We start from the raw sequence: 25,065 nt of genomic DNA, 5'->3' as shown, positions 1-25,065 counted from the left end.
TGAAATTCGGGCGGGAACATACACTTTAAATTTTAAAGAGAAGGTTCGAAAACATATTTATTCCGATTCAGAAGGTGAAATGCACTGGAGTGTTGATGTATATCATGCGCCCGAATTTACATATAGTAATGTCCATCTCTTACCAAAAACAAGCCATTTATGGATATTATCAGGAAATTCGTGCAGATCCAGTATAGTTCCTTTTTCACTCCACAAGGATCAAGATCAAATGAGCGTTCATTCTCTTATCTTATATGAGTTGAAAAATAGTTTTTGTTGGTAGACTGAAGATGACAATCTACCTAAAATTTTCTCATGCTATCTAAGAAGCATAACATATATCTAGGTTACTGTATTAATGATCGTGCCTATGTACTACTAAAAAACGATTATATCGGGTCCCTACACTATCAATTGCAAATACATTTAAAATTTATCTGTTTCCATTAAAGATGAACTTAATGTGTTTGCATGGACGGAAATGGACGAAAGGACTTATTTTGAATGAAATTGATAGTATATGGACCCAATATGACCGTTTTTTAGCAGAGAGAGTACATAGATCCAAATATGCGTTAAGCCTATATAAAATTAATGAAAATTGATTAAATTAAGACAAAATAAAAGCAACGGTACAATTAAAATTACAAATTTTATTCAAAGAAAAATGAGTATAATGAAAGAAAAATAAGTTGAGGGACTGTAGTATACATCAGTAGCTAATTTCGAAAGTCTATAGAAACAATAAAAAGAGATTGTCTTGCTCCTGCTCCTGCTTCTGTTTCTGTTCGCGCGTCCAACTCAGTATAATTTTTTTACCACCGGTACCTGAAACTCTAGAAAAACGGCGCCGTATCATTAACCTCGCACTAACAATCACAGCTCTACAGGAGGAGCAATCAATTTTTCAATCGAAAAACCCTAAACCAAAACAAAACTTCAATTCATAGTGAATAATTTATCTCAAATCAAAAACAAAATGCCTCAAGTAAGAATTATAGCGAAGAATTTCATGGACATGGTGGCATCTTTACCGGCGATGAAGCTCGATAAGCTCTACGCTAATCCCTTCATTTGCCAAGCCATTCTCAGGTAATAACTATTACTGATCCATTCATGAACTTAGTCAAAAAATAATAATTTAATTGTTGTCAATTTAGGTCACTGCCGCCATTAGCGAAGAAATATGTAGTTCAAATGCTGTATATAGATGGACCAGTATTAGCCAAAACGCTAGAGGAGTGGTTACTTCCCGATGGAGCATCTAAGCACAAAGTAGCCATTGATAGGTTAATTCAGTTGAGAATTTTCTCTGAAATTGACAGGTATTTACGTAACGTTGAAATTACTGAATAGATTGAAGTATAGTAGCTTAGTAATTAATAATCTCATGTTATATGTTTTGGTTATCGAATTGGCAGGAAAAAGGAAATTAGTTACAAATTGAATCTTACATTCCAGAGTAATCTCCAGAAGTATATAATTAATGGGTAAGGTTTTATGGTCATGTGTTATAATGCTGTGGTGTTTAATTTGTTGAATTGCTTAGTTTGAATTATCAATTAGCATAAGTCGGAATAATTAACACGTAATGTGTTTGATTGGTGGCATTTTATAAGTATTGCTTCAGGCTTTTGTAGATGTTTTTGAATCATTTTTATCTTAACTTTTCCGGAATGTTATTGTAGAGGAATTTTGCCTAGGGAACCAATGGCTTCGAATATTACTGTAAGGCTCCCTACACCGGAGGAACTTGAGGCGTATGCACTAGGACAGTGGGAGGTATGTAGTATGTACTCTATATCTGTTTTTTCATTAACGGTTTTCTCTGCGCTATTTTTAAGGAAAAATTGTCTTAGTTTGTGTTTATTATGGTAATACTATGATCTAAAATATTATAGTTACTTTTTTCATTTTCTCTTTCGGGTCAGTTAATTGTTGATTTGATTAAACTGCACACTTATGGTTTGTAATTGGGTTTGAACCAGTGTTTCTTGCTGCATCTTCTAAATTCGGGCCAAGCTGAAAAAACTACTAACTTTAGCTCTTCTATGATAAAAATATTCCAGCGTGGTCTTTTGAGCCAAAGGTATCTTCTTCTTTACAACAAATCTACACATTTTTTTAACGTTGAGAATGCTGCATTTCATATTTATGATTTTCATTTGCTTCTTTCTATAGGGATAGAGAAGCTCCGCGATTAACTGAGAGTGGCTTCCAGTTTTTGGTGTGGAATGTTGATTATGAACAGTTTCCACTTTGTTGTTGTGCTTTAATGGAATTTAAAATTTCTTTTGAACATGTGCAATGTACAGCTGATGGATACAAATGCACAGCTTTGGTATATTATCAGAGAATATATATCTAACTCCGAGGTACGGATATATTTAAGTTGTTTAAGGTGGCTTTCTCTTTTAACTTATGAATAAGTGAGAGTAGATTTCTTAGTGATTTCATATATAAGTCTTATGTAAATCCTTGACTTTTTGAAAACGGACCAAGTAGTATAAATAACTTTCTTAATAAGACAAAATGTTGCATATATACTGTTATGCTTGTAAATTTTGATCATCTATAGAGGCCCGTCTTTCAGATTAATGACAATTTGACATCTTTGAGTTAAACAAATATACTTGACTTGTCTAATTTATCTTTCCAATTCTTCCCCATTCTTCATTATGTAAAAATTATATCTTCTTCAAGCTTCATATACACAGACCATTTTTTTTTAAGATGGTCTCTGATGATCCAAGCTCCTTGCGAGTAGCTTGGGTATTAGCACAGTTGAAGCGTGTCTGGAATTGAGTTTCTTTATTTCTTTTTATTTCTCGAGTTGCATTTCTGGTATTAAGTTCTTCTCCTTGTTTTTTTCAGGAGCGTGGTATAGATTCAGCAGATATGATTTCCTTTTTGCTAGAGCTCAGTTTTCATATGACTGGTGAGGTATTGAGTCTGACTTTCATATCATCAGTTACTGCTTAAAATGAAAATTTCTGATTAAAACTTTTCAGGTTGGAGATCTTGTCTTTTAGTAGATAATTTAGACAGCAGTCATATATTCTCTAATGCCCGTGCTATGTTGACTCTTCACGAATCAGGCATATAATATGATTACATTCACTGAGGTTCAGAGAAATATGCTAAAGGACCTTGCAGACTTGGGGTTGGTTAAACTTCAGCAGGTAATTTATTTTCGATTTAAATGTGCTAAATACATTAACCTGTATTACTTTGTTGCACATGTTAATACTTATACTTTCAGGGCAGGAAAGAGAGTTGGTTTATACCTACTAAATTAGCAACCAATCTTTCAGTGAGCTTGACAGACTCATCGTCAAGGAAACTGGTGTGGTAACTTGTCTATATACAAAATGAAATTGGCTTTTACTATATCTATTATTACTGCTCTTTAACAAATTCTTTCTAGGGAGAGTTTTTCACCATTATCTGACATTGCTTGTTTCCTATTTTCAGGGATTTGTTGTTGTGGAAACAAACTTTAGGATTTATGCATACTCGTCTTCTAAGCTGCATTGTGAAATTATGCGTCTTTTCTCAAGGTATGCCCATCCTGCTTCTCTGAAACTGAAAAACTAGTTATTTGAATTTACTACTCATCATCTGTTAAGCATTCGTATGTTATTGATTTACAAAGCTAAGAAATTAAACTTTCTGCTTACACACTCAGGGTAGAGTATCAACTTCCTAATCTTATTGTTGGGGCAATAACAAAAGAAAGTTTGTACACGGCTTTTGAAAATGGCATTACAGCAGAGCAGGTGAGAAATCCCACAACCTAGTGCTCAGTTAATCTCATTTGCTTACTGCTCTCTTATCAACATAACAAACTGTTGGTCATAATCTGAAAGGCATTTTTGGGTAACGCTAATTGGTGATGAGATATTAGAACTATAAAAGAACTATAACATATGTGTTAAACTCGTTGCTGATTTGCCACTTTGGGAACTATTATGCTTCAGCTTGCTCTACTGCTTTTTTTTGTTTCTTTGTAGATAATTTCATTCCTTCAGCAGAATGCCCATTCTCGTGTTGCAGAGAGAATGCCTTCCGTTCCTGAAAATGTCACAGATCAGGTAAAAATGGTTTCTTTCGTTCAAATACTGTATCTTCAGCCATTTTGCTGAAAGTCTTGAGTTATGTAGCACGGACGCTGATACGGGGATATAGGACACTTGGACACGAACATGAACACGGCAAAACAGTTTTAATTCAAAGTTTCCTATGTTAAAAATGTAGTTTCGTGTCTGAAATGCTAAGTTTCAGACACATTCCCGAAATGGGAAACTTTGAAGTGTTCGCGCTCGAGGGAATTAGTTCCGCAATATAAGTTACTTATCGGATATCAGTGGAGATATATTTAAATTTTTTCACATCGGATTGTTTTAAAATCAACTCAATTTTCTTCTTGGACAGATAAGACTGTGGGAATCAGATATGAACAGGGTTGAGATGACCCCTGCACATCTCTATGATGAATTCCCCTCTAGAGTAAGTTGAACATCTTAATTTTGAGTTTTTAAGCCTCCTCTTCATGTTTTCTCATGTTCAATCTTTTCATCTGCTAGGATGTCTTTGAGGCCGCCTGTAACTTTGCACGAGAATGGAACGGTTTACTGTGGGAGGATTCGAAGAAAATGTGGATGGCAGTCAAGGCAGAAATTCATTTAAACATGCGGGAGTATCTTCGGGGACAGAAGTAGTTTCACAAGATAATTATGTACTTTTTCCAATCAAATTGACACAATTTTTTTCTTTAGATGTCTCATTTTAATTGAGAATTTTTTATAGTGTTTTTGTTCCGGTTATTTTTTATTCTCATTAATTATCAGTTTTTGATGTGAGTAGTAATGAATATTAAATGTAACAAAAAATATGAAAATAAAACTATAGTTTATTTATTATTTTAAAATAATTTGTAGGGAGTATAAGTATTCCAAATCCACCACAAGATGGGAAGTGAATTTAATTACTGGAAACATAAGAAAGCAAAGAAATAATATCATCTTGCTTGCACTTATACAAAATTCAAAATTTTGGAACATTTTACTTTTTTGTGTCAATAAATGCAATGGGTTTTGTTCAAAAGCTCTCCATTTTAATTTCTAAACTATCATTATTTTTCTTTCTGTGCTGAATTTATTTGTTCAAAACAAAAAAGTAATGTTGCTGCCCGGGATCGAACCGGGGACCTGCAGCGTGTAAAGCTGACGTGATAACCACTACACCACAGCAACTTGGATGTCAAATTGACTCTTAGTTATTGTATAAATATGTTACCAGTGGCTTAATCGTCTTTTAAAATCATTAATCCATTTATCAATTTTTAGTTTCGATCATTTTAATTAGAATGGTAAAAGATTCTAATATGCTCTTTATGTTTGTAATTTTTTGATATAAAAAAGACAATTTTGAACAATATGAAGCATTATGAATGACATGTTTTAACTATCTTCTCCTTTAATTTGAATGCTACAATTTCAATTGAAAATTAAAAAAATAAGTTAAAATTAAAGAATATAAATATATGGACCATAAACAAAAAAAAAAAAAAAATTAGATGTTTTTAAATGACCAAGCTTTTACTAATCTTCCTTTCACCTTGCATTTGTCCAATGCCAAAGGACATAGTAAGCTAAAAACTGAACCCCAGGTTCCAAGAAATTTCCTAAGCTTGGCATATAATATGCAAATGAAGAATTAACCATATGCATGGTTCCACTAAAATCAGTACATTGTGCCTTTTTAAACAATTTTGCAGCCAAAATACTCATAAAAACTCTTTGAAAGAGTAATATTTTCCTTGAATATTTCTGCAAGTCATCAAGGAAAAATGGGAAGCACTGCAATGACTTTACTGAGGTCAATTCTGAAAATGGTGAATTCAGTAATGGCAGTGGTTGGTATTGCAATGATTTTTTATGGCCTTTGGATGGTCAGAATTTGGCAAAGAGATATGGAAGAGTCATCCTCATCATCCACTCACCCTTATGATTCTGCTGCTCCATGGCATGTATACTTAGGAAAGGTTATTTATATATAAATTCCCGAACTACACGCGTTTTTTCAATTTAAACATGTTTATAAATTTTGATAAATACATACACCAACTATTGTAGCAACTCGATACTCCGATTGGAAACCAATTGAGAATTCAGTGAAAAATGATCATGTGGAAGCCAAATTTTCAAAATGCACCATTTTGATGTGCTGACGATTTGACCACCTACGCCTTCCATATGATCACTTTTCATGCCAGATTTTTAATCAGTATGTATATATCAATTTTTATAAAATGTGATTACATTGTAAAAACGTGTATAGCTGATGAATTTTTATGTAAATAACTCCAAAATAATATTTATTTCACTTATTTTGTATACTTCTTTTCTTCTTCTTTTTCTTGAAAGTAAAACTTAACTTTGTATTTCTTTATGTGATTTTGCAGGTTCATATACACTTTTCTTAGCATTGGCATTACCTTATGCCTCATAACATGCTTAGGCCATATCTCTGCTGAAAGTTCAAATACTTTCTGCCTTTCTTGTGTATCCTTTTGTGCACCTTTTAGAATGTCGTAATTCAAAACGGTGATAGAATATTATTAAAAAAAATTAAAAGAAGGTGCTAAAATTGTAATTTATGGTAACGATTGCGATTTAGTTTGTAAATTTAATTGTGTTTCCTTTAAATGATATTGAAGACAAATCATGCCAATAACAATATCACCTTAATAATAGATTAGTATACAGTGATTATCTCCATAATTCTCTTGATAGAAACAGCAGTTGCAGCTGATATACTTCTAAATTCTGATTGGGAAAAGGTACTGACAAATCTCTTTTCTTTATTTTCTTTTCCTTTTCAGTTTAATTCTCATATGTTGCTCTTTCAGGATTTACCTGAAGATCCAACAGAAAGATTCCATGATTTTAAAAATTTCGTTAATTCAAATTTTGATGTCTTCAAATGGATAGGTGTGTTGATACTCTTAGCTCAGGTAATTAAATTACGTGTTTCTTGATGTGTGATCTTAAATTTCGGGTTAAGAATTCAAGCGTATAATCGGATTATCGATCTGCAGGGACTTTCTATCTTATTAGCAATGGCTCTGAAAGTTCTCGGACAGAATTACAGATCCAGCTACGATAGCGAAGATGAATATCTTCCGGCCAGGCTCCCACTTATCAAAGAACAGCCGCATTCATATGCTGTTGGTGATCCGGTCTTAGCATTTGGGGATGATGCATGGAAAGTAATGATGAAAGCAGAACCTAATACATGTAGATAACAGAATTCATGTAACTATGTGGCACATAGATTCTCCAATCAACGGTTTTTCAACGGACATAAAACTTCATTTTTGACATACAAAATATTAAAATAACAATGTTGTCTTGTGTCTATATCCAAGTGCCCCCGTTTTTCCGTATCCATGTTTGTGTTGCATAGATGATGTGCAATATTGCCCTAATTGCCAAACCACGAAGCTAAGTTTTTCTTTCGGCAATGTCAATCTTCGTCTTATTAATAAGAAAATTTAATTTACATTTTGGAAAATAGTGAGATTATATATGAGAAATCATGCACAGATCATAGATAATGAGCAAATCCTCAAGCAATTCAATAAAATTTCCAAAATGCAGAAAAAAAATTAGAACCCGTTTAATCTCAAAGAATATTCAACTCAATAAATCAACATGTACAGGATACAACAAATACATAGATACGCAAGTAAACTAAAGCAGAAGAAATAAATAAATAAATAAACTATTTCTTCAGTCTAAGACTATAATGAAGACTATAATTCTTCAGAAATGTAAAACACTATGAACTTTTGTTTTTCGATTAAAAAGCACTAACCCGTAAAGATCAACGCAAGGAGAGGATGAAAGAATGGAAACAACAACTATTCAGATTTCTTTGCTGTGGTTGACACCTTTCTCTTCATCCGGCTGAAGGGGCCAACTGTCCGGTCCATAACATACATATATATAACCTGACTCCAAGATTTGTACGAATCCAAACCATCATAGTATTCTGATGCAATCTCCTTCACCTTGTGAAGCTTGTTTCCCGGAATCCTTGGGAAATCATGATGTTCATTATGGTACCCGACATGCCATGTAAAGAAATTCAGAGGACCGTAATAAGAATACGTCTCTTGCTCCGGCTTGAATACGTAATGTTCGGAGATGAAATGACCGGCCATTGGGTGCATCCCACCTCCAACAAATGTGGAAAGGATTAAATAAGCGAAAGATCTCCAGCCGCAAAAATAAACCACTGCCACGTCGAGAGCTATCTGAATAAAAAGGTTGATGAACTCCCAGCAACCAGGAGGCTTTGGCTTGATAAATAGAGGCCTGAGCGCATAAAAGAACAGTTGCAAGACAACCCATATAGATTTCGCAACAACATTCGTCACAACACGAGCTTCAATTTGACTGGGGATATCCATATCAATCCCATCTACTCCCTGAAAGCGATGGTGTTCGAGGTGATACTTCTGGAAAGTTACCGACATAGGTACACCAATAGGGAGGTTCGCGAAAATTCCGAGCCACCTGTTGTAAACGGGAGTCGAGAAGGCAAGATTGTGGCTTAGCTCATGGATAGCCAAGAATAGATTGTGGTTGAGGAAAGAGCCAAAGAAGTAAGATATTGCCAGTATCTTTAACCAGCCAGAATCATGAAGTAATGCAGCTGTTCCAAGCTGAAGCAAGACCACAACAGAAATCTGAAACACCAGAACATTTCAGATCACGAATGATGAAACACATAAGAACTAGACCAAAAGTATATAATTTTTGCATAAAGTAGATCGAAAGCTAATGCAACACATAAGCATGTTACACAAAAAAAATAAAGAGTCAATTGGAAAATAAATCACGAACTTTAGTGTGTTCTTCTATTACAACACAAACTTTAAATCTTACCAATGTCAAACACGAAATATCAATTTTTTTACAATTCAGAACACTAGGCAATTTTTTTATCAAAAAATTGTTCGGTGTTCGTAATTATAAAAAAGTAAAAGTTTGTGTTCTCCATTAATAAAAAGTAATAGCGTGTGTTCTACATTACTAAAATTTAGCGTGTTCTGCAATTGCAACACAAACTTAAATCTTGCCAATGTCACACACGAAACATCATTTTCTTTGTAATTCGGAACACCAGACAATTTTTTATCAGAAAATTGTCGGTATTCCGAATTATAAAAAAATTATAGTTCGTATCCTGCATTACTAAATTTAAAGTTTGTACTATAATTGTAAAACATGATTTAATTCACAATCTAAAAGCAATGTAGCAAGTCAACTAATGTTGACTAAACAATAGAAATCGAATCCATAAAAAAAAATCTTAGATTCAAATATTTGAGCAGAACTAAAAGAATTAAACCAAAACGCAAAGAATTACACAGAAATAGGAACAAAAACGGCAGCAAACTTCAACATAGTCAAAAAACAAAAGAACAATTAAAAACAACAAATTCCAAATCAGACACGACACAAAAAAACAACCCACATTGCTCATAAAAAAGAAACAGATCTAAAAAAAGAAAAAAAGAGGACCAAATTGACCTTAAGAAAAGCGAAAGGATCAGGACCGAATAGTTGCTTAATTTGAGGATGTTGAGAGAGGATCTGACGTCTTCGAGAAGCATGAGGTTCGTCGGTGTAAGACCAGAAGAAGTCGGTCGCCATTACTCCTTCTTTGTCGTCTTGTTGTTCCACATGCCTCTCTCCCCCTTTCCCCATTGATTCTCCTTACGAATTTATTTTTTCAATGGAAGGAAAAAAGGAGGAGAAAATATGTGTGAAAACTAATTTCTTGTTTTGGGGTTTCCTTGTCTATCGCTGCGCCATCAAAATAGAGCGCAATGGATAGATATTTATGTTATCTTACGTGTTGTTTCTAGTAAAAAAATATCCCTAAACTTTACGCTTTTAATTTATCTGATTTTTGAACTTTCATTTAGTCTTATCTAGTTTTTAAACTTTACGTTTTTAGTTTATTTAGTTTTTAAATTTTCATTTGCTCTTATCTTGTCCCTGAATTTTGATTTTTTGCTTTCTCGGATCCTCAAACAGATGAAGATTCAAGGACGATATGAACTATAAATTATAAAATTTAGGAACCAAATAAAATCAAATGGAAGTTCACAGACCATATAAAGTAAAAATGCAAAATTTAGGAACTAGATAAGAGAAAATAAAAATTCAGGGACCAGATAAGTTAAAAATGTAAAATTCAAAAACCTTAAAATAGGTTAATCTTAAAAAAAAAGCTAAACTCATTTTAGGGTCGCAGAATTAACAATTATGATTTATTGATCCTCATTTTCTATTTAATTTTTTCAGGTTGTTAAACTTTTACATTTTAGTACATTGAGTCCTTAAATGAAAATCCATTTAAGGACCACTTGAGGATCCAATAAGTTTAACGATCCAATGAATCAAATGAGATCCATGTAAGGCTCCAATAAATTAAAAAAAGTGAAAGTTTAAGGATCTGAAATATAAGATGAAAGATCTAATAAACTAAAATCGTATGGTTTAAAAACTCCAAAATGAGTTTACTCCAAAAAGAAAGGAATTTTAAAAAAAATTAAAGACCAAAAGAACCACCCACCTTTTAACTCTTTTTTCAATTTCACTAAACGTTGCAATTTCATCAATTGCATTCAAATTCACACATTTAAACCTCAATTACACCCTCAAAAAATTGGACTCTTTTCCACTTCAAAAAAGTTCGTACGAATCCTTATAAAGTATTTATTTGAACTCTTTTTCTCTTAAAAAATTAAAAAAATAAATGACTTATTTGAATTTTTTTAAAATAGAAAAGAGATTAAAATAGTACTTGAGGTTGGAATTGAAGCACAAAAAATCTTGGGTGCAATTGACAAAATTATAACGTCATGATAAAATTAAAAAAAATTAAAAGATGAGTAATTTTTTGGTTAACAGACCTTTTAAAAATAGGTTTAATTGCACGAAAAATCACAAACTTTAGCATATTTTGCATATTTAACATGAACTTTTAATTTTTTCAATTCTAAACATGAACTTTCACATTTTTGCAATTAATACATTGGCTGAATAATTTCTGACTGCAAGCTACTTATGTGGACATTAGAGTATGCCACGAGCATGCTTCTATGTACACATAAGCAACTTGCAGTCGGAAATTCAACCAGTTTTTTAATTGCATAAATATTAAAGTACATATCCAAAATTGCTAAAATTAAAACTTTATGTTAAATATGCAAAATGGTGATTTTTTCGTGCAATTAAATTTAAAAATTATAACACATAAATATATGAATTAATTTTATTTTAAATTTTTTTAAAATCGTTATTTATTCTAATTAGAGCTAATATACGATTTTACTTCATTTTTAATTTCATTCATAGCTATTTATTCTAATTAGAGCTAAAAAGAATCAAACACACATTTCATATTATTACATATTGTTCTAATTTATTTATTTTATCATTAGAAATTCCAGTTATAAAAGATATTTTTAACTTTTTTTCAACCCAATTTTAAAAAAATGGTGTTTAAATGATTGCAATTAAGTTTTTTTTTAAAAAGTCAATATCTAATTCGTTATTGTATTATACAAGAACAGTGAGTCTACTAACACTCAGGTTGCTGTAGTGTAGCGGTTATCACGTCAGCTTTACACGCTGCAGGTCCCCGGTTCAATCCCGGGCAGCAACATTTCTTTTTTTTGTTTTGAACAAAATAAATTCAGCACAAAAAGAAAAACCGTGACATTTTATAAACTAGTGTCGTATCCATTCTTTTTTAAACCGTGACATTTTATAAAACTAGTGTCGTATCCATTCTTTTTAAAGAAAGCTATAGTAGTCGTGAATTTATTGCTTATGAACAGTTAACTTTATTTTAACAAGTTAGCTTATAAATTAGGAAGGCAGATTATCAATTAAAGTATAATTAGTTTACAAGCCGAGGAAGTAAATTATCAGAATGAGGTTAATCATCAATAATCAGCATTCGCCAAAAAAAATTCAATAATCAACAAGTTTGTGACCAGTTTGTCGACATAATTAATTTATATATTAGTTGTTTATTGCTTACAAGTTAACACAGAATATGAAGAAATTGATGCCTCCATCTCTGCTGCTCTTGTGGCTGCCTTGTTGTTGCTCTGATGACTTGTCCCTGCCAGCTAGATAACAGCTGGATAATAGCTGGATTACAGCTGGATAACATGCCATTAGTGTGTAAATTAGGAGTTAAAAATAGTCCTTGATTTCCTTCTATAAATACTGCTTAGTAGCTTTGTATTTCTTTAAGTTTGTAATCTACAAAACTTCAATCAATATAGTCTCTGTTCTCTGTTTGTTTTCTGATATGGTATCAGAGCGGGTCCGAGCCTGGGATCAGGCGTTGCCGCCGGAGTTGCCGCCGCGTTTCAGTTTTATCGTTTCTTCTCCCTTGTACTGAACTGGATGTCCAGTCCCAGCAGTCCGGATTGATTTCAGATTCAGTTTGTTGAGCATCGCTATCGGTGACTCTAATTTCTCGTTCATCGCTATCGGTGATTTTCTATCGGTATCAGTATCAGCTCTTTGCTATCAGTGATTGATTTTCAGTTGCGAGCATTGTTATCAGTGTCTCGAGTTTCAATTTCAAGTTCGATTTCAGGTTCTTATCATTGCTATCAATGATTTTCAGCTTCAAAGCTTCAATTTCAGGTTCCTATTCGATTATTCAGTTCACGGTTGCTCTTGATTTCAGGTTCTATCTCTTTGATTCTTTGATTTGATCAACGTTTGATTTGTTCAATTCAATTCTGATTTGATTTTCTGTTTTATTAAATTCTCAGTTCATCTTATCAATTTCTATCAATTCATAGCTATTGATTTCAATTTTCTATTTTAGTATCCACTATCAGTTCTGGTTTTTGTTTGATAAGCAATTTCAGCTCGTCAATTAAGATATATTCTCATATTCTCTAATTCTTGATGTTCTTCGATCAATCTCTGATTTGATTTCTCAATTTCTTATCCCTTTGTTCACAATATTTGTGATTAATCTTCATTTTTCTCACAAATATCAATTTCTAATTCCAAAATTCTCTGCAAATCCTTTCTCTCTTTGTTATCATTTGAGTAATTCAATCTCAATTTGATTTTTGTTTCATTGGTTGTTTAGTTCATAACATCAGTTTGTTCATTAATTGATATATACAGTAATCAGTTGAATGCATGTATTGGCAAGTATTGGCATTATAGATTGATTTTATTGGAATACTTGTTGAAGAAAGTACAGAAGTTTTGGTTTTGGTTCAGATTCTTCATTAAAGAGTTCTTAGTTTTGCTCACTACATGTTTGCTGAAATTCCTCAATGGAGATGGCAATGAATTAATCTGAATGGCAGTTTGGGGAATGAGTTCATTATATGTGGATTGTTGAAAAAATACACAGTGCTGAATTACTCGGAGTTGTTAAAATGGTTCAGACCAATTATTTTGGGGGATTAACAGATTTATCTACTCCATTTGCTGCTAATAAATTGCTGAAGCTGCTTATCAAGCAGGCATCAAGGCTAAATCTGCTTACAATGTTTTGTTGATGAACATGAAGCATAATGAAGCAACTCAAGGTGCTGCTTATGTGTTTTCTTATCAAGCTAGGCATGTTTGATACCTATGCCTAACTTGAGGGGGGGTAACACAGAATATGAAGAAATTGATGCCTCCATCTCTGCTGCTCTTGTGGCTGCCTTGTTGTTGCTCTGATGACTTGTCCCTGCCAGCTAGATAACAGCTGGATAATAGCTGGATTACAGCTGGATAACATGCCATTAGTGTGTAAATTAGGAGTTAAAAATAGTCCTTGATTTCCTTCTATAAATACTGCTTAGTAGCTTTGTATTTCTTTAAGTTTGTAATCTACAAAACTTCAATCAATATAGTCTCTGTTCTCTGTTTGTTTTCTGATATACAAGTTGCGGGGAAAATTGCTACTTAAATTTTTTTTCAAAAAAAATTTATTGTAAATTAAATCACGAATTTTAGCGTGACTAAAATTAAAACACAAACTTTAAATTGTGATAACATCAGTAATCAATTTTTATTTTTTTGACAAATTAATACACTGACCGATCAAGCAACAATACGTGGATGTATATTATGATGTCAATATTAGTGTTTTTTTAGCTCGGTGAACCAATTTGGCAAAAACTAAAAGTTCGTTACTCACATTGCCAAATTTCAAAATTCGTGTTGTAATTCCAAATCAGAAAAAAGTTCGTAATTTAATTTGCAATTAAATCCCCCCATATATGTCTTAATTCACACTTTGATTCTCTTGTTTGAAAATCAAACAATTTGATCCCTCATTTTTGTTTTCGTCAGCGATTTAGTCCTTCCGTCCATTTCTGGTGTTAGTCAACCGAATCAAAAGTTAAATATAAAAAAATAATTTAAAAAAAATTATATGATCCCCTACTTTTGATTTTGTCTACGGTTTAGTCCCTCAAGTTTGAAATTAATTTATATCAAAATTTTTTAACTTGATTGATTAACATCAAAAATAGACGAAGAAACAAAATTGTTGATAGAATCAAAAATGAGAGACCGAATTGTTTGATTTTTAAATAAAAAAGAGTAAAGTGTGAATTATAGCAAATATAAGGGGCTTTAAAATAATTTGATCTTACATTTATTCTGTTATGGATTCAGTTATCTACTGCCATAACTCTCACATCTTGTATTTTCCCACTCTGTTTCCCACTTCAACTCCCCACCACCCATCTCCTCCCAACAGATAATCCCAAACCAAATGGCCTCATCGCCGCTCCTCTCACCCACCGCCGTCGCCTCCCCTCCCACCACCCCCTCCGCCGCCACCCCCCACCACTCTCTCTTCCTCTCCTCCAACCTCCCCTTCCACATCTCCCACTCCAAAAACCCCAGACAAATCACCAAACTCCACGTCTCCTCCCCAACCAACAAATCCTCCCCCACCGCCACCGCCCCCACCTCCAACAAAGAAACCATCTTCTTCGACGGTGGAGCACATTACGGCGACCTGTTAGCCAATCTAATTCTGGGATTCACTCTTCTTTGGCTACCATTAACTCTAGCTGCAGTTTCAAGAGCTTTATTTTTGAGGTACAGGTTCACTAACTTAAGAGTGACAGTTATTTCAGGTTTTACAGGTGAAGACAGGAGTGATTTTTCTTACAAAGTGATTAAGGATGTCCAGGTAGTGCCTCGTTTTATAGGTGAATGGGGTGATATTGTAATTACATTAAAAGATGGTACTAAAGTTGATCTTAGGAGTGTCCCCATGTTTAGGGAGATTGCTAAGTATTGTTTGGCTATGGCTAAAAATGAAATGCCTGGTGATTTAAAGGACACTGGAGCTAAAGGATTTTAATTAACCAAGAGACCTATACGAGAATTAGTCTGAATATGGAAGGTTCAAAAGTGTCGTTTCACAGTTAAAATTCGTTCGGAATACCCCGTGGTCAATACAAAAAAAAAGGATTTAAGTAACAGAGGTATCTATGTCTTTTTTCTTTTTGGGATAAATTTTGTTGGTTAATATTACATTACGTTTTTTTTTTTCATATTGTAAGAGTACTATATTATGTGTAGATAATTGAATTGTATAGATTTTTATGATTTTTCTTGAGAATTGATATTGCAAAATTGAGTGATTTGGAATTCAGTTCGGTTAAATTGTTCTCTGTAGTCAGTAGCTATTTTTTTCTTAACTTCAATTGCTAGATATCATAACTTTATTTTTTTTTCTAAGCTTGGGATTAGTGTAGTAGAAATGATATGGATTAATGAGCAAAAAGTTTAGTTTCTGTTGAATTTTTTTGGGTAATTTATCACTACACTGTCAAAATTGACTCAAGAATAATCCAAACGGACTTGATATTAAATAAGTCGAGCTAAAATTCAAAATAATCAGACCTTGTCGAGTCGAGTTTAAACTCTCAAATAATTATCTTGATAGACTAGTAAATCTTATCGAGTTTATATAATTTTACTTTAATATCGTATACTAATTCATGGTATATATTAGTTTTTTATCAATCTGTAAAATAATATGGAGGCATTCGATCTATCTAGAGCTTATATTTAGGGATTAATGGTGCATAACCTTTGATTGACAAATCGAGGCATCTTCATAGCTTATTATCTAAAAACTCGATAAACTTATAAAGCTCAAACTCGAGTTTACTCGACTTAGCTCAATTACACCCAAAGACGAGACACAAATTCCTTCCAGGCATACAATTGGAATTTGCATTAAGCAAATGCAAGTAGCTATATATATGTAGGTAAACTATACATATGAGATACACAGGAAGAATTTACATATACACTGTAAATACAACATTTAACTTCACCTTACCAACTCCACACTCTAATAACCTCAAGTTGGACTTCTTCCTCTATTAAGAAGCAAGCGGGAAGAACTAAACTGAAATTTCCCTTTTCTTTGGCCTACCGTTCTTTTCTTGACCAAAACAATTTCAGCTATTTTCTTATACTTCGTAAATAAATGGAAATGAAATGAAAACTAATCTGAATGATTTCCCATTTTATCTTATGGGATGTGAGTACCGCTCATCCCAGACACCAATGGAGACGGTGGAGATGCTTCAAGACAGTTTTCGTTCTCTTCGTCTGGCCTTTATCTAATATGGGAATCATATGTGTCAAAAAGGGAATCTGGGATAATCAGTGGTAACTTATCTATGTACATGAATAGCCTCCTTAGATTTTCCCTCGTCACTGTCCCCATGTCCACTACGTCTCTACTGTCAGTTAACACCCACAAATCTCCGGAGTTTACTCTCTTCAGACTGTCGCGGCAGAATGGGCATGATTGTGATCTTGACCTCCTGTCGATCATGGCAACAAATCTTTACTGTCATCGCTATGGAGAGAACAATTAAGAAACAAGAACATATTTCTTAAATTGGCAAAACGATAATGGAGATCAGGGCATTAAATAAATGAAAATATTCTTTCATGAGCATTAGTGTCGATGGAGAAGGTAAACAGGCTCAAGCTAGCTATGGCACATAAAGACATAAAAGAGATCACAGAGTCCCAGCCAAACAATCTCCAAATTAATGAAACAAACTTTTCGAGTACCCCAGTTTGAACAATATATTGCATCTATAATGCTGAAATATAAATAAATATGATTATCCAAGCACTAAATGTTATCAGCAAAGTTACGCCCAACATCAAGTGACCATTGAACATGCAGTCGCTCAACCCCTCTAAATGAGTCCTTTGTTTTACCCTCAAGCATCAGCACATACATTCATCATTGGTCAGAAATTCCATTAGCTCATGAAAATGTTTATATGCTATATCTCACAGGCACATACTTTCACGTCTAATAAGATTTAAATTGTTGCCTAAATTCCAGAAAAATATCATGTCGGCGCACTTGCTCAATCAATGAATTTTAACTACATTTATTGGAATACAGTAAACATTTGATCATCAAGTGAAAAAGGAACCCAATCAAGTAAACAATGGACTGTGAATAATCACTAAAGAAAGAAGTGCATGCCAATTATTGTTGCTATTACCACTCGCAAAGACAACTACTTATGCATCATTCATTTTGGGGGACACGAAAGCTTGCTAGAAAAATACGGAAAAACACGCAAAGGAGCAAAGAAAAATAAATAAATTCATAAAGACGACAGTGTCCAAAGGGTAGAGAGAAAAAAAGAGTGAGAGGATACCATTCATGGTAACATTTCAAGCACATGGCGTGGTTGCAGTTAGGCAATACAATCTTACTATTCATCTCCATGCATATTCCACACTCCTCTTCTCTTTCAATGTCAACATCCGTAAGCAACCTATGTTCTTCATCATTTCTTCTTCGGTACCTCTCCATACATACTGCTTTCTGTTTCTTATCTTCTGTATCATCGACCCCCTTTTGTAATTGCAATAAAGAGGGATAAATAACCGCTGGCCAAAGAAAGAACACATGATATGTAAGATAATTTTAGATGAATTTGGGGAATTAACACAAATCATTAAAAAAATTATAAACCAATTAGCTCAGGCTAAATGGTACATGCATTAATCCCTAAGGCTATGAGGTCTCGAGTTCGAGACCAGCCAAATACAAATATAGCAACTTACCATAGAACTCCCTTATACTTGCTTTTCTTTCCTGAGTAGACATGGTGGTCGTGCCATCCACATATACCTGAGGTAAGACACATATCAGTCAATAACATGGTTTACATATTGACAAACCAAACAATCTAATCTAAATGTACAAATTAAAACCTTGTAAATCAGGATCCTCAACAATCCGAGGGCTCCAGCGAGATTGCAGTCTGTCCACTGAACTAGAAAAAGAAACAGGTGGGCAGCTGGACTATATGACATTCTCATCTGAAGGCAGGCACCATCAAATTCTCTAGGAAAATCCGACGCTCTGCACACGGCATTGCAAGATATGAATTCAAGCGTAAACCTAGCAGACTAGCAGTATATTCAAATATAAATGTCATAAGTATAATAAAAGAAAATCTCAACATTCCATTGTATCTACCCTGTTCACTATGAATCACCATTTATCAGGATGTAAGCAATTGTGATGGCTTTTTCTTGTAATTAAGCTAACATTTGGTATTTCTAATTCTAACAAGAACCTAAACCTAAACCGTTGGACCGGTTAACCACATTTTCTGGTTCGGTTTTCCGGTTTCGGTTCGGTTAATCGGTTTGACTGGTTTTTTTGCCCACCCCTACAAGAAGTCATAGTAAAGTAAAGTATAAAATTTGCAAGAATTCAAATAAAGGCTGTTATGAAAGATTTATGATAGTTTCATAAATGGAAATTGAGGTGGAACCCATTAATCACGTGAAGTCAAGCTAACTCCTTATCAAGATAACAATACTGACAAACCTCCAGGCCCCAGACCCAACTGATAAGAATAAAAAAAAAAACACCAAGAATGGAAATCAAACACAAATAACCACACAGAGAATCCAACTAATTGCTTAAGCAAATCTAAAACCAACTGAAAAATCTATGAAAACTTCCTAATTTAGCAACACTTGAGCATCCACATAAGAATCACAGCTCAAAAACCCAGTCAAAACTAAATGTCTACCTCAATAATCAAGAAATATCTCAATTTTAAGCACTAAAATAAAACTTACTGTTCATAAACAAATTTAGGGTTTTGTTTAAGCTGAATTACTCAAAATTGATAAGCTTCACAACATAATTTTACACAACAAAAAATTTAGTATAATCTAAAACCCTAACATACAAAAAGTAATCAAAACTTTCTAACATAATTATAAACAGTAAAAAACAGTAAAAATTCATAAAAATCCACATTCGAACTAAAACTTCAAGAACAAATAATTTCAGTTCATGCAAAAAAAAAACTGAATTAATAAAATTAAGTGTAAGAAGAACATACAGAGTATTGGCATGTTGAATATCAGCTTCAAGAACTTTAAGAGAGTCTTTAAACGACTTTCGCATAGAAGCTACGTACATCTCCTTCGTCTTCGTCAAATTCAAATTCAAAACAGCCAAAACTAACCGGAAAATTCTCCTCGGCCGATCAGTATCTGAACAAAATGGAATTAAATTATCTTTCCGATTACTAAGGTTTGGAAAAAAAGAAGGCGATAGATAGAGGAGAAAGAAAGAGAAGGGGAGGACACGTGGAGAGGTGAAAAGGACGTCGTGTTGAGCGTTGAAATTAAATAGGATCATAATTATTTATTTATATTAATAAAATAAGTGTATGAAGAACAAGTGTTATATAGAAAATTTATAAATAAATTCTTTTACCTTATCCATTTGTCTGCCACTTTTATTTTATTTTTGTTATTTTAGCTTTGCCTACACGCACTGTTTGTGTATGATCGTTACGTTTTTTATTGCACTGTCCACTTACTTACTTTTATCATCCTTTTCTTTTCTTTTTTTTTAACTAAAACTATCCTCTCTTTGTTATTTTTCTTAACTATTATTAATAAATTAAAAATTAAATAATATGGATATGTATAATTATAAGAAAATAGTATTTCATTTTTGAATATGGTTATTTTATATATTTAATTTTTAAAATTCATATTTTATAGATTAACATAGATATCTTTAGAGACGGAATCATAATTTGAAGTCAGGTGGGACAAAATTAATTGATTATTTTGTTTGCACATTCGCCAAAAGCTACATCATTTTTTATAGAATAAAAATAATATATGAAATTAAAATGATCAAACCCATATTGTTTTAGCATAAAACAAAACCACATCATTTTCACATTAGTACTTTCAAAAACTAGACCTAATTGAAAAACAAATTACTAGCTACAACTTAATCTGAAATAGGCATTCGTTGGTATAACAGTTCATTTGTCTATTAATCAAGTATTATCAATTGGTCTAATATAAATCACAATGATATATTAATGCATATATTTCACTTATAAAAGTTATAATTTATTTGAAGTGGCGGCAGCTGCAGCTCGCCCCACTTTTTCTCAGCCCGTCGTTGATGATAACACAACTTGGCTAGAGATGGAATGACAAACTCAACCAAACTTGTCTCGGCCTCTAGTGGGGCGTTAGTTGGATCTCAGCCCTTATCTGAATTCTATCCTCATCTAAATGCATGTAAGTTATGATCGGTATGTCAAAACACTTTCATATGTTGGTTTGAGAAATAGTACCTTTATAATGAGAACTTATTATATGGCGTAACACAGAATAGCAGGCAATACTACTGCTAGACTGAGGATTATTGTTACACATAGCTGAAATATAATAAAGAGCAACCCGATAAAATACACGTGTTATCCAACAAAGCAGCAGCTGGTTACAACTCAATTACAACTGGATAAACGATGATTCCTTTTGTTTTTACAAAGCCTATATAAACTACTCATTGTTCTTTGATTTACTCAGTTTTTGTATTTCACAAACTCAATCAATATAGTGTTCTTAATTTGTTCTCTGATTTCTGATATGGTATCAAAGCGGGTTCGAGCCCGATAGTTAGCATTGCCACCGGAGTTGCCGTGGCGATTTTAAATTTAGTTTTCTTCTCCGTCATACCGAATTAGATGTCCAGTCCCAACAGTCGGGATTGATTCAATTTCAGTTTAAGAGCATCACTATTGATGACTCGATTTTGATTTTAGTTTCAGATTGAAGTTCATCGCTATCGGTGACTTCGATTTTGGTTTTGGTATTTGGTCATCGCTATCGGTGAGTCAAATTTTAAGATTATTGGTGGTTCGAAAATTTGATTTCAGTTTTTCACTATCATCAAACGAGTTTCATGTTTGATTTCAGTTTATATTCATCATTATGGGTTATTTCAGAGTTCAAGTTTCGGTTGAGTTTTTGCTTGATCTATGCCTACGGGCCTCTGAAAATTCCATTTTTATGCCTGGTTGGGAATTAATCCCAATTTTGTACCTGAGACCACGCAATCCGCGATTTTAAATCGCGGATTGCGTGGTGAATTTAGTATAAAGTTTTATTATTTTTATTTGATTTTAAAAAATTATTTTTTATAAGTAAACCATTTTTGAATCAATTAAATAACCAAGCTCAATGGCGGTCATTAGATTATCATATATTATAATTGAATTGAAACAATAAAATAGAAAATATATATAAAAAAAAAGCTGTAGAATTATTTAAAGACTTCGAAGAAAGCAAAATCCAATTCAATTGATTTCATTGGACAGTATAATTAAATTAAAAAAAATCATACAATAACTGATGTCCGGTTAGAGTCAATAACAAATATTTAAAAAAAAATAGGATTATTATATGTTATTATTAATTGTATATGTTTTATACAATATTTTGTATAAAAATTATATTTTTGTAATTTATAAATACCTATGAGTTTATAATTTTTTAGTCCATTAGTCTATTGCAAATATTTAAGTCAAATTTTAATATATTAAGTATTGTCTTAAAGCATTTCTAACCCAACTTTATAATAGGCTGTGGCCTTATTGTATAGAATAAATCAATTCTAATCCAATTTTATATTTTGTTTTTCCATTTTACAGTTTTTGTCAGTTTTTATTGTTCACATTTCTATAAGGATCAGTTTATATTTTTTTGATTATAAATTATCTGTTGAACTCAATAACTTGAAATTTATACAGTTATATACTAATATTGATGATAAAAGAAAAGACTTATAGAGGATGAAGTAATTTCAGGATGAAAAGTGAAAGTAATAATGCTTCCATTTGTTTGTGGATTAATCACAGAATTACAGATCTATCAATCCAGACATTATTAATTATAATTGCAGTTATAGCTAATCATTGAAGGTTGACACAGGATTAAGGATATCATTATTAATAATGAACCTTTATTTTTTTTGTCAATATGATCAAACTTATCAAATGATCTACATTGCAATAATTGACTGTAAATGAGAGTACATATAAAAGAAATTGGGTGGTTAGTGTAACTAAAAATTTAAATTAAGAGGGATAGAATAAACAAAATAATCATGTAATACATAAAATTTATTAAAATTAAGAGAATCAATATATAATAATTACCCAAATAACATGACATATTTTTAAAAAATTATTTAAATTATTTATATTTTAATAAAAATAAGAGTAAATGTAATTTTTAAGCCACCATGTGGCTACGCTTCTGGCACTCACCAATACTCAAAATTGACTCTAATTTTTTTATAAATTGTAAATTCATAAAATATAAAATCTCTGAATTTTAAAATGTAATCACCGGTTCTAATTATAAAATATACAAATTTATAGAAATAATTTTAAATTAATATAAAATTACAACAAGTCATAGTAATCAATAAGTCATAGATCAAAAGGTATAAATACTAGACAGCCAACTGCCAGGTCGAAAATTGAATTCTTCCACAAAATGCTCTTCTCTGAAATAAAAAAAAATCATAATATATAAAATAAAGTTAAGGATAATAGATTCTCTAATTTTTTATTCTTATTATATTTTATCATGTCAAACAATCCATCTTATTAAATTTATAAATTTTAATTATTTAATATTCCTCAACTAAAAGATTTCTATATAATAATATCTCAATCAAGCATAAAATCAAAATCATGGGTGTTTCTTCAACAACATATAAACAACTAATCCACTCATATGGATTGAGATTCTTTCATGTTTATTTGAATATAAGAGGTCATATTCATTAAATATAAAATAAATTACTATAAGACTCTTTATATTTGACATAATCCACACTTTAATCCTTCATATTTGAAAATTGAACTATATAGCCCCTCACTTTTATTTTTATCAACGATTTAGTCCTTTCGTCCATTTTTGATGTTAATCAACGAAGTCAACGAAACTATATGGTCCTCCACTTTTATTTTTCTCAACGATTTCAGCACTCACTTTTGTTTTTATCAACGATTTCGTCCCTCAGTTTTGATAATTAAATTATTCGGAAGTCCCTTGACTTCGTTGACTAACACTAAAAATGAATGGAAGGACTAAAACGTTGACGGAAGTAAAAGTGAGGGGCCACATAGTTTAGTATTCAAACAGTAGGGACTAAAATTTGAATTATGTCAAATGTGAGGGGCTCTATAGTAATTTGCCCTTAATATACAACATTCATTATAAAATAAACAGTGTAAATAAAAAATTTCTTAATAAATTTGACCTCACATATTCTAATGAACATGAGAGAATTTATGTCCGTATAAATTAACGACAAAATTGAAATGGAAGAAAATTAAAAGAATTTTCTCTCTTTTATCCTTTATTTATTGTATAATATTATCTCACGTCGCGTTTAGGTTTGCACAATTCAAAAAAGAGTGTAAAATTTGATCTATTTTTGAAAAATATATTTTAATTGCCATTATTTATTCAATTTTTTCAAAATGATATTTTTTAATTTTTGTAGTTATTAATTTTATTAATTATAGTAGTTTAATTTTAATAAGTATAGTTTTTCTATTAAAAGAACTACCGAACGATTGGTTAAAAAATTGAAAAAAAATAACCTTTTTCTAATAAATATATATATAATTAACTATAATTAAAATATATTGTATTTAAATTAATATTCTAAAATATTAAAATATAAAAAAATGATTTATTTTTTAATTTGTTTTGCATCACAGAATGGAGCAGCAGTTATAAGGAACAGGAATTCAATTTGTTTTTTGGTTAGTGACTCGGTGGTATAAAATCATCAAAAAATTGTAACTTGTAACTATGTACAGTAGTTCATTTAGAAAGGGAGATTTTTATGTCGGTCGAGTCTACCACGTCATGACTAAGCCAATTATATTATAGCACCTCATTAAAATGATAATATTACAATTTTTCCATCATTTTAATGAGATGTTATAATGTGATTGATTTATTTTATGGATGACATGGTAAACTCGGTCTACTTAATAATTTCTCTGAAAGAGGATACAAACTAAAATTAAATAAAGATTAAACTCTAAACTATAAGATTGTGATTCAGTGTCTCTTAAATATTTTAATTAATTTCAGTGTCTCTTAAATATTTTAATTAATTAAAAATTATATATTTATTGAAATCAATAGCTGATAAAATTATACAATATAACAAAATTAAAATCATAATAATCCAATTATATTAGTAATTAATTTAAAAATAAAAAAATGATATTTCTAACTGATCTAATAATATAGCATACTTTTTTAATTAATAACAATATTTGAAAATAGATTCTTTAACTATAAATTACTCTAAACTTTTACTCCTCTTTAATTGAAAGGTTTTTCTTCTTCTTGTTCTTATACCTTCTATATGCTCAAGTTAATCTTTATTTTTAAGGTTTTTTTGTTAAATAATCTCTCCAAAATAGAGTTATATTTTGTGTTTGAATAAATTTTTGTAAGAATAATTTCGGTTTGCAGGTTGATTTCTTGGATGATTCATACAATTTTAATGATTGTTCGGATTTCATATTCAATTTTTTGAAGATCTAAATTT

General features: G+C 31.7%; 5 protein-coding genes and 2 non-coding genes across 10 annotated transcripts; 4 read left to right on the top strand and 3 right to left on the bottom strand.

Annotated features, from left to right (window-relative positions):
• Window positions 1-747: 747 nt before the first annotated feature.
• On the top strand, window positions 748-4,857 carry LOC126666269 (general transcription and DNA repair factor IIH subunit TFB2). The gene is made up of 15 exons (XM_050359278.2): window positions 748-1,092; window positions 1,161-1,325; window positions 1,422-1,490; window positions 1,689-1,782; window positions 1,989-2,089; window positions 2,182-2,227; window positions 2,316-2,375; window positions 2,875-2,943; window positions 3,099-3,182; window positions 3,263-3,346; window positions 3,475-3,560; window positions 3,689-3,779; window positions 4,014-4,094; window positions 4,435-4,509; window positions 4,587-4,857. The coding sequence occupies exons 1-15, from the start codon at window positions 980-982 to the stop codon at window positions 4,719-4,721; spliced, it is 1,353 nt and encodes a 450-aa protein (XP_050215235.1). The 5' UTR covers window positions 748-979; the 3' UTR covers window positions 4,722-4,857.
• Window positions 4,858-5,182: 325 nt separating this feature from the next.
• On the bottom strand, window positions 5,183-5,255 carry TRNAV-UAC (transfer RNA valine (anticodon UAC)). Its single transcript has one exon. It is a non-coding gene; the product is annotated as a tRNA-Val (tRNA).
• A 499-nt stretch (window positions 5,256-5,754) lies between these two features.
• Window positions 5,755-7,578, top strand: LOC126664880 (tetraspanin-19-like). Of its 2 annotated transcripts, none has more exons than XM_050357488.1 (5): window positions 5,755-6,027; window positions 6,467-6,566; window positions 6,764-6,844; window positions 6,914-7,018; window positions 7,103-7,578. In XM_050357488.1, exons 1-5 carry the CDS (start codon window positions 5,852-5,854, stop codon window positions 7,307-7,309), a joined length of 669 nt encoding a protein of 222 aa, XP_050213445.1. In that variant the 5' UTR covers window positions 5,755-5,851; the 3' UTR covers window positions 7,310-7,578. The 2 variants fall into 2 exon arrangements, with proteins under 2 accessions (XP_050213445.1, XP_055961405.1); XM_056105430.1 differs by having other exon boundaries at window positions 6,914-6,995; window positions 7,103-7,203.
• A 104-nt stretch (window positions 7,579-7,682) lies between these two features.
• Window positions 7,683-9,910, bottom strand: LOC126664879 (sphingolipid delta(4)-desaturase DES1-like). Its single transcript, XM_050357487.1, has 2 exons — window positions 9,606-9,910; window positions 7,683-8,758 (listed from the first exon to the last, which is right to left on the bottom strand). Exons 1-2 carry the CDS (start codon window positions 9,780-9,782, stop codon window positions 7,928-7,930), a joined length of 1,008 nt encoding a protein of 335 aa, XP_050213444.1. The 5' UTR covers window positions 9,783-9,910; the 3' UTR covers window positions 7,683-7,927.
• A 1,768-nt stretch (window positions 9,911-11,678) lies between these two features.
• Window positions 11,679-11,751, top strand: TRNAV-UAC (transfer RNA valine (anticodon UAC)). Its single transcript has one exon. It is a non-coding gene; the product is annotated as a tRNA-Val (tRNA).
• A 2,998-nt stretch (window positions 11,752-14,749) lies between these two features.
• LOC126664400 (uncharacterized) lies at window positions 14,750-15,738 on the top strand. The gene has a single exon (XM_050356774.2). It carries the CDS (start codon window positions 14,845-14,847, stop codon window positions 15,442-15,444), a length of 600 nt encoding a protein of 199 aa, XP_050212731.1. The 5' UTR covers window positions 14,750-14,844; the 3' UTR covers window positions 15,445-15,738.
• A 578-nt stretch (window positions 15,739-16,316) lies between these two features.
• LOC126664399 (E3 ubiquitin-protein ligase AIRP2-like) lies at window positions 16,317-19,812 on the bottom strand. Of its 3 annotated transcripts, none has more exons than XM_050356771.2 (5): window positions 19,505-19,806; window positions 18,354-18,504; window positions 18,204-18,270; window positions 17,792-18,026; window positions 16,317-16,927 (listed from the first exon to the last, which is right to left on the bottom strand). In XM_050356771.2, exons 1-5 carry the CDS (start codon window positions 19,804-19,806, stop codon window positions 16,717-16,719), a joined length of 966 nt encoding a protein of 321 aa, XP_050212728.1. In that variant the 3' UTR covers window positions 16,317-16,716. The 3 variants fall into 3 exon arrangements, with proteins under 3 accessions (XP_050212728.1, XP_050212730.1, XP_050212729.1); XM_050356773.2 differs by lacking the exon at window positions 19,505-19,806 and adding an exon at window positions 18,622-18,717; XM_050356772.2 differs by having other exon boundaries at window positions 16,825-16,962; window positions 19,505-19,812.
• Window positions 19,813-25,065: the final 5,253 nt, after the last annotated feature.

Source organism: Mercurialis annua, linkage group LG1-X (genome assembly GCF_937616625.2).
Source record: "Mercurialis annua linkage group LG1-X, ddMerAnnu1.2, whole genome shotgun sequence".
In the NCBI taxonomy this organism is placed as follows: Eukaryota; Viridiplantae; Streptophyta; class Magnoliopsida; order Malpighiales; family Euphorbiaceae; genus Mercurialis; species Mercurialis annua.
The sequence above is the reverse complement of the archived record's forward strand: the minus strand, read 5'-3'. Positions and strand labels throughout refer to the sequence as shown.

Coding starts and splice junctions, on each gene's coding strand:
- LOC126664399 (XM_050356771.2), bottom strand. CDS start 19,806: ATGATCCTATTTAATTTCAACGCTCAACACGACGTCCTTTTCACCTCT. Junction 18,271..18,353: donor TGAGGATCCTGATTTACAAG/GTTTTAATTTGT, acceptor GTCTTACCTCAG/GTATATGTGGATGGCACGAC. Junction 16,928..17,791: donor TTGAAATGTTACCATGAATG/GTATCCTCTCAC, acceptor CATGATCGACAG/GAGGTCAAGATCACAATCAT.
- LOC126664880 (XM_050357488.1), top strand. CDS start 5,852: ATGGGAAGCACTGCAATGACTTTACTGAGGTCAATTCTGAAAATGGTG. Junction 6,028..6,466: donor TATGATTCTGCTGCTCCATG/GCATGTATACTT, acceptor GTGATTTTGCAG/GTTCATATACACTTTTCTTA. Junction 7,019..7,102: donor TGTTGATACTCTTAGCTCAG/GTAATTAAATTA, acceptor ATCGATCTGCAG/GGACTTTCTATCTTATTAGC.
- LOC126666269 (XM_050359278.2), top strand. CDS start 980: ATGCCTCAAGTAAGAATTATAGCGAAGAATTTCATGGACATGGTGGCA. Junction 1,491..1,688: donor CAGAAGTATATAATTAATGG/GTAAGGTTTTAT, acceptor ATGTTATTGTAG/AGGAATTTTGCCTAGGGAAC. Junction 4,095..4,434: donor CTGAAAATGTCACAGATCAG/GTAAAAATGGTT, acceptor CTTCTTGGACAG/ATAAGACTGTGGGAATCAGA.
- LOC126664400 (XM_050356774.2), top strand. CDS start 14,845: ATGGCCTCATCGCCGCTCCTCTCACCCACCGCCGTCGCCTCCCCTCCC.
- LOC126664879 (XM_050357487.1), bottom strand. CDS start 9,782: ATGGGGAAAGGGGGAGAGAGGCATGTGGAACAACAAGACGACAAAGAA. Junction 8,759..9,605: donor ATCCTTTCGCTTTTCTTAAG/GTCAATTTGGTC, acceptor CTGGTGTTTCAG/ATTTCTGTTGTGGTCTTGCT.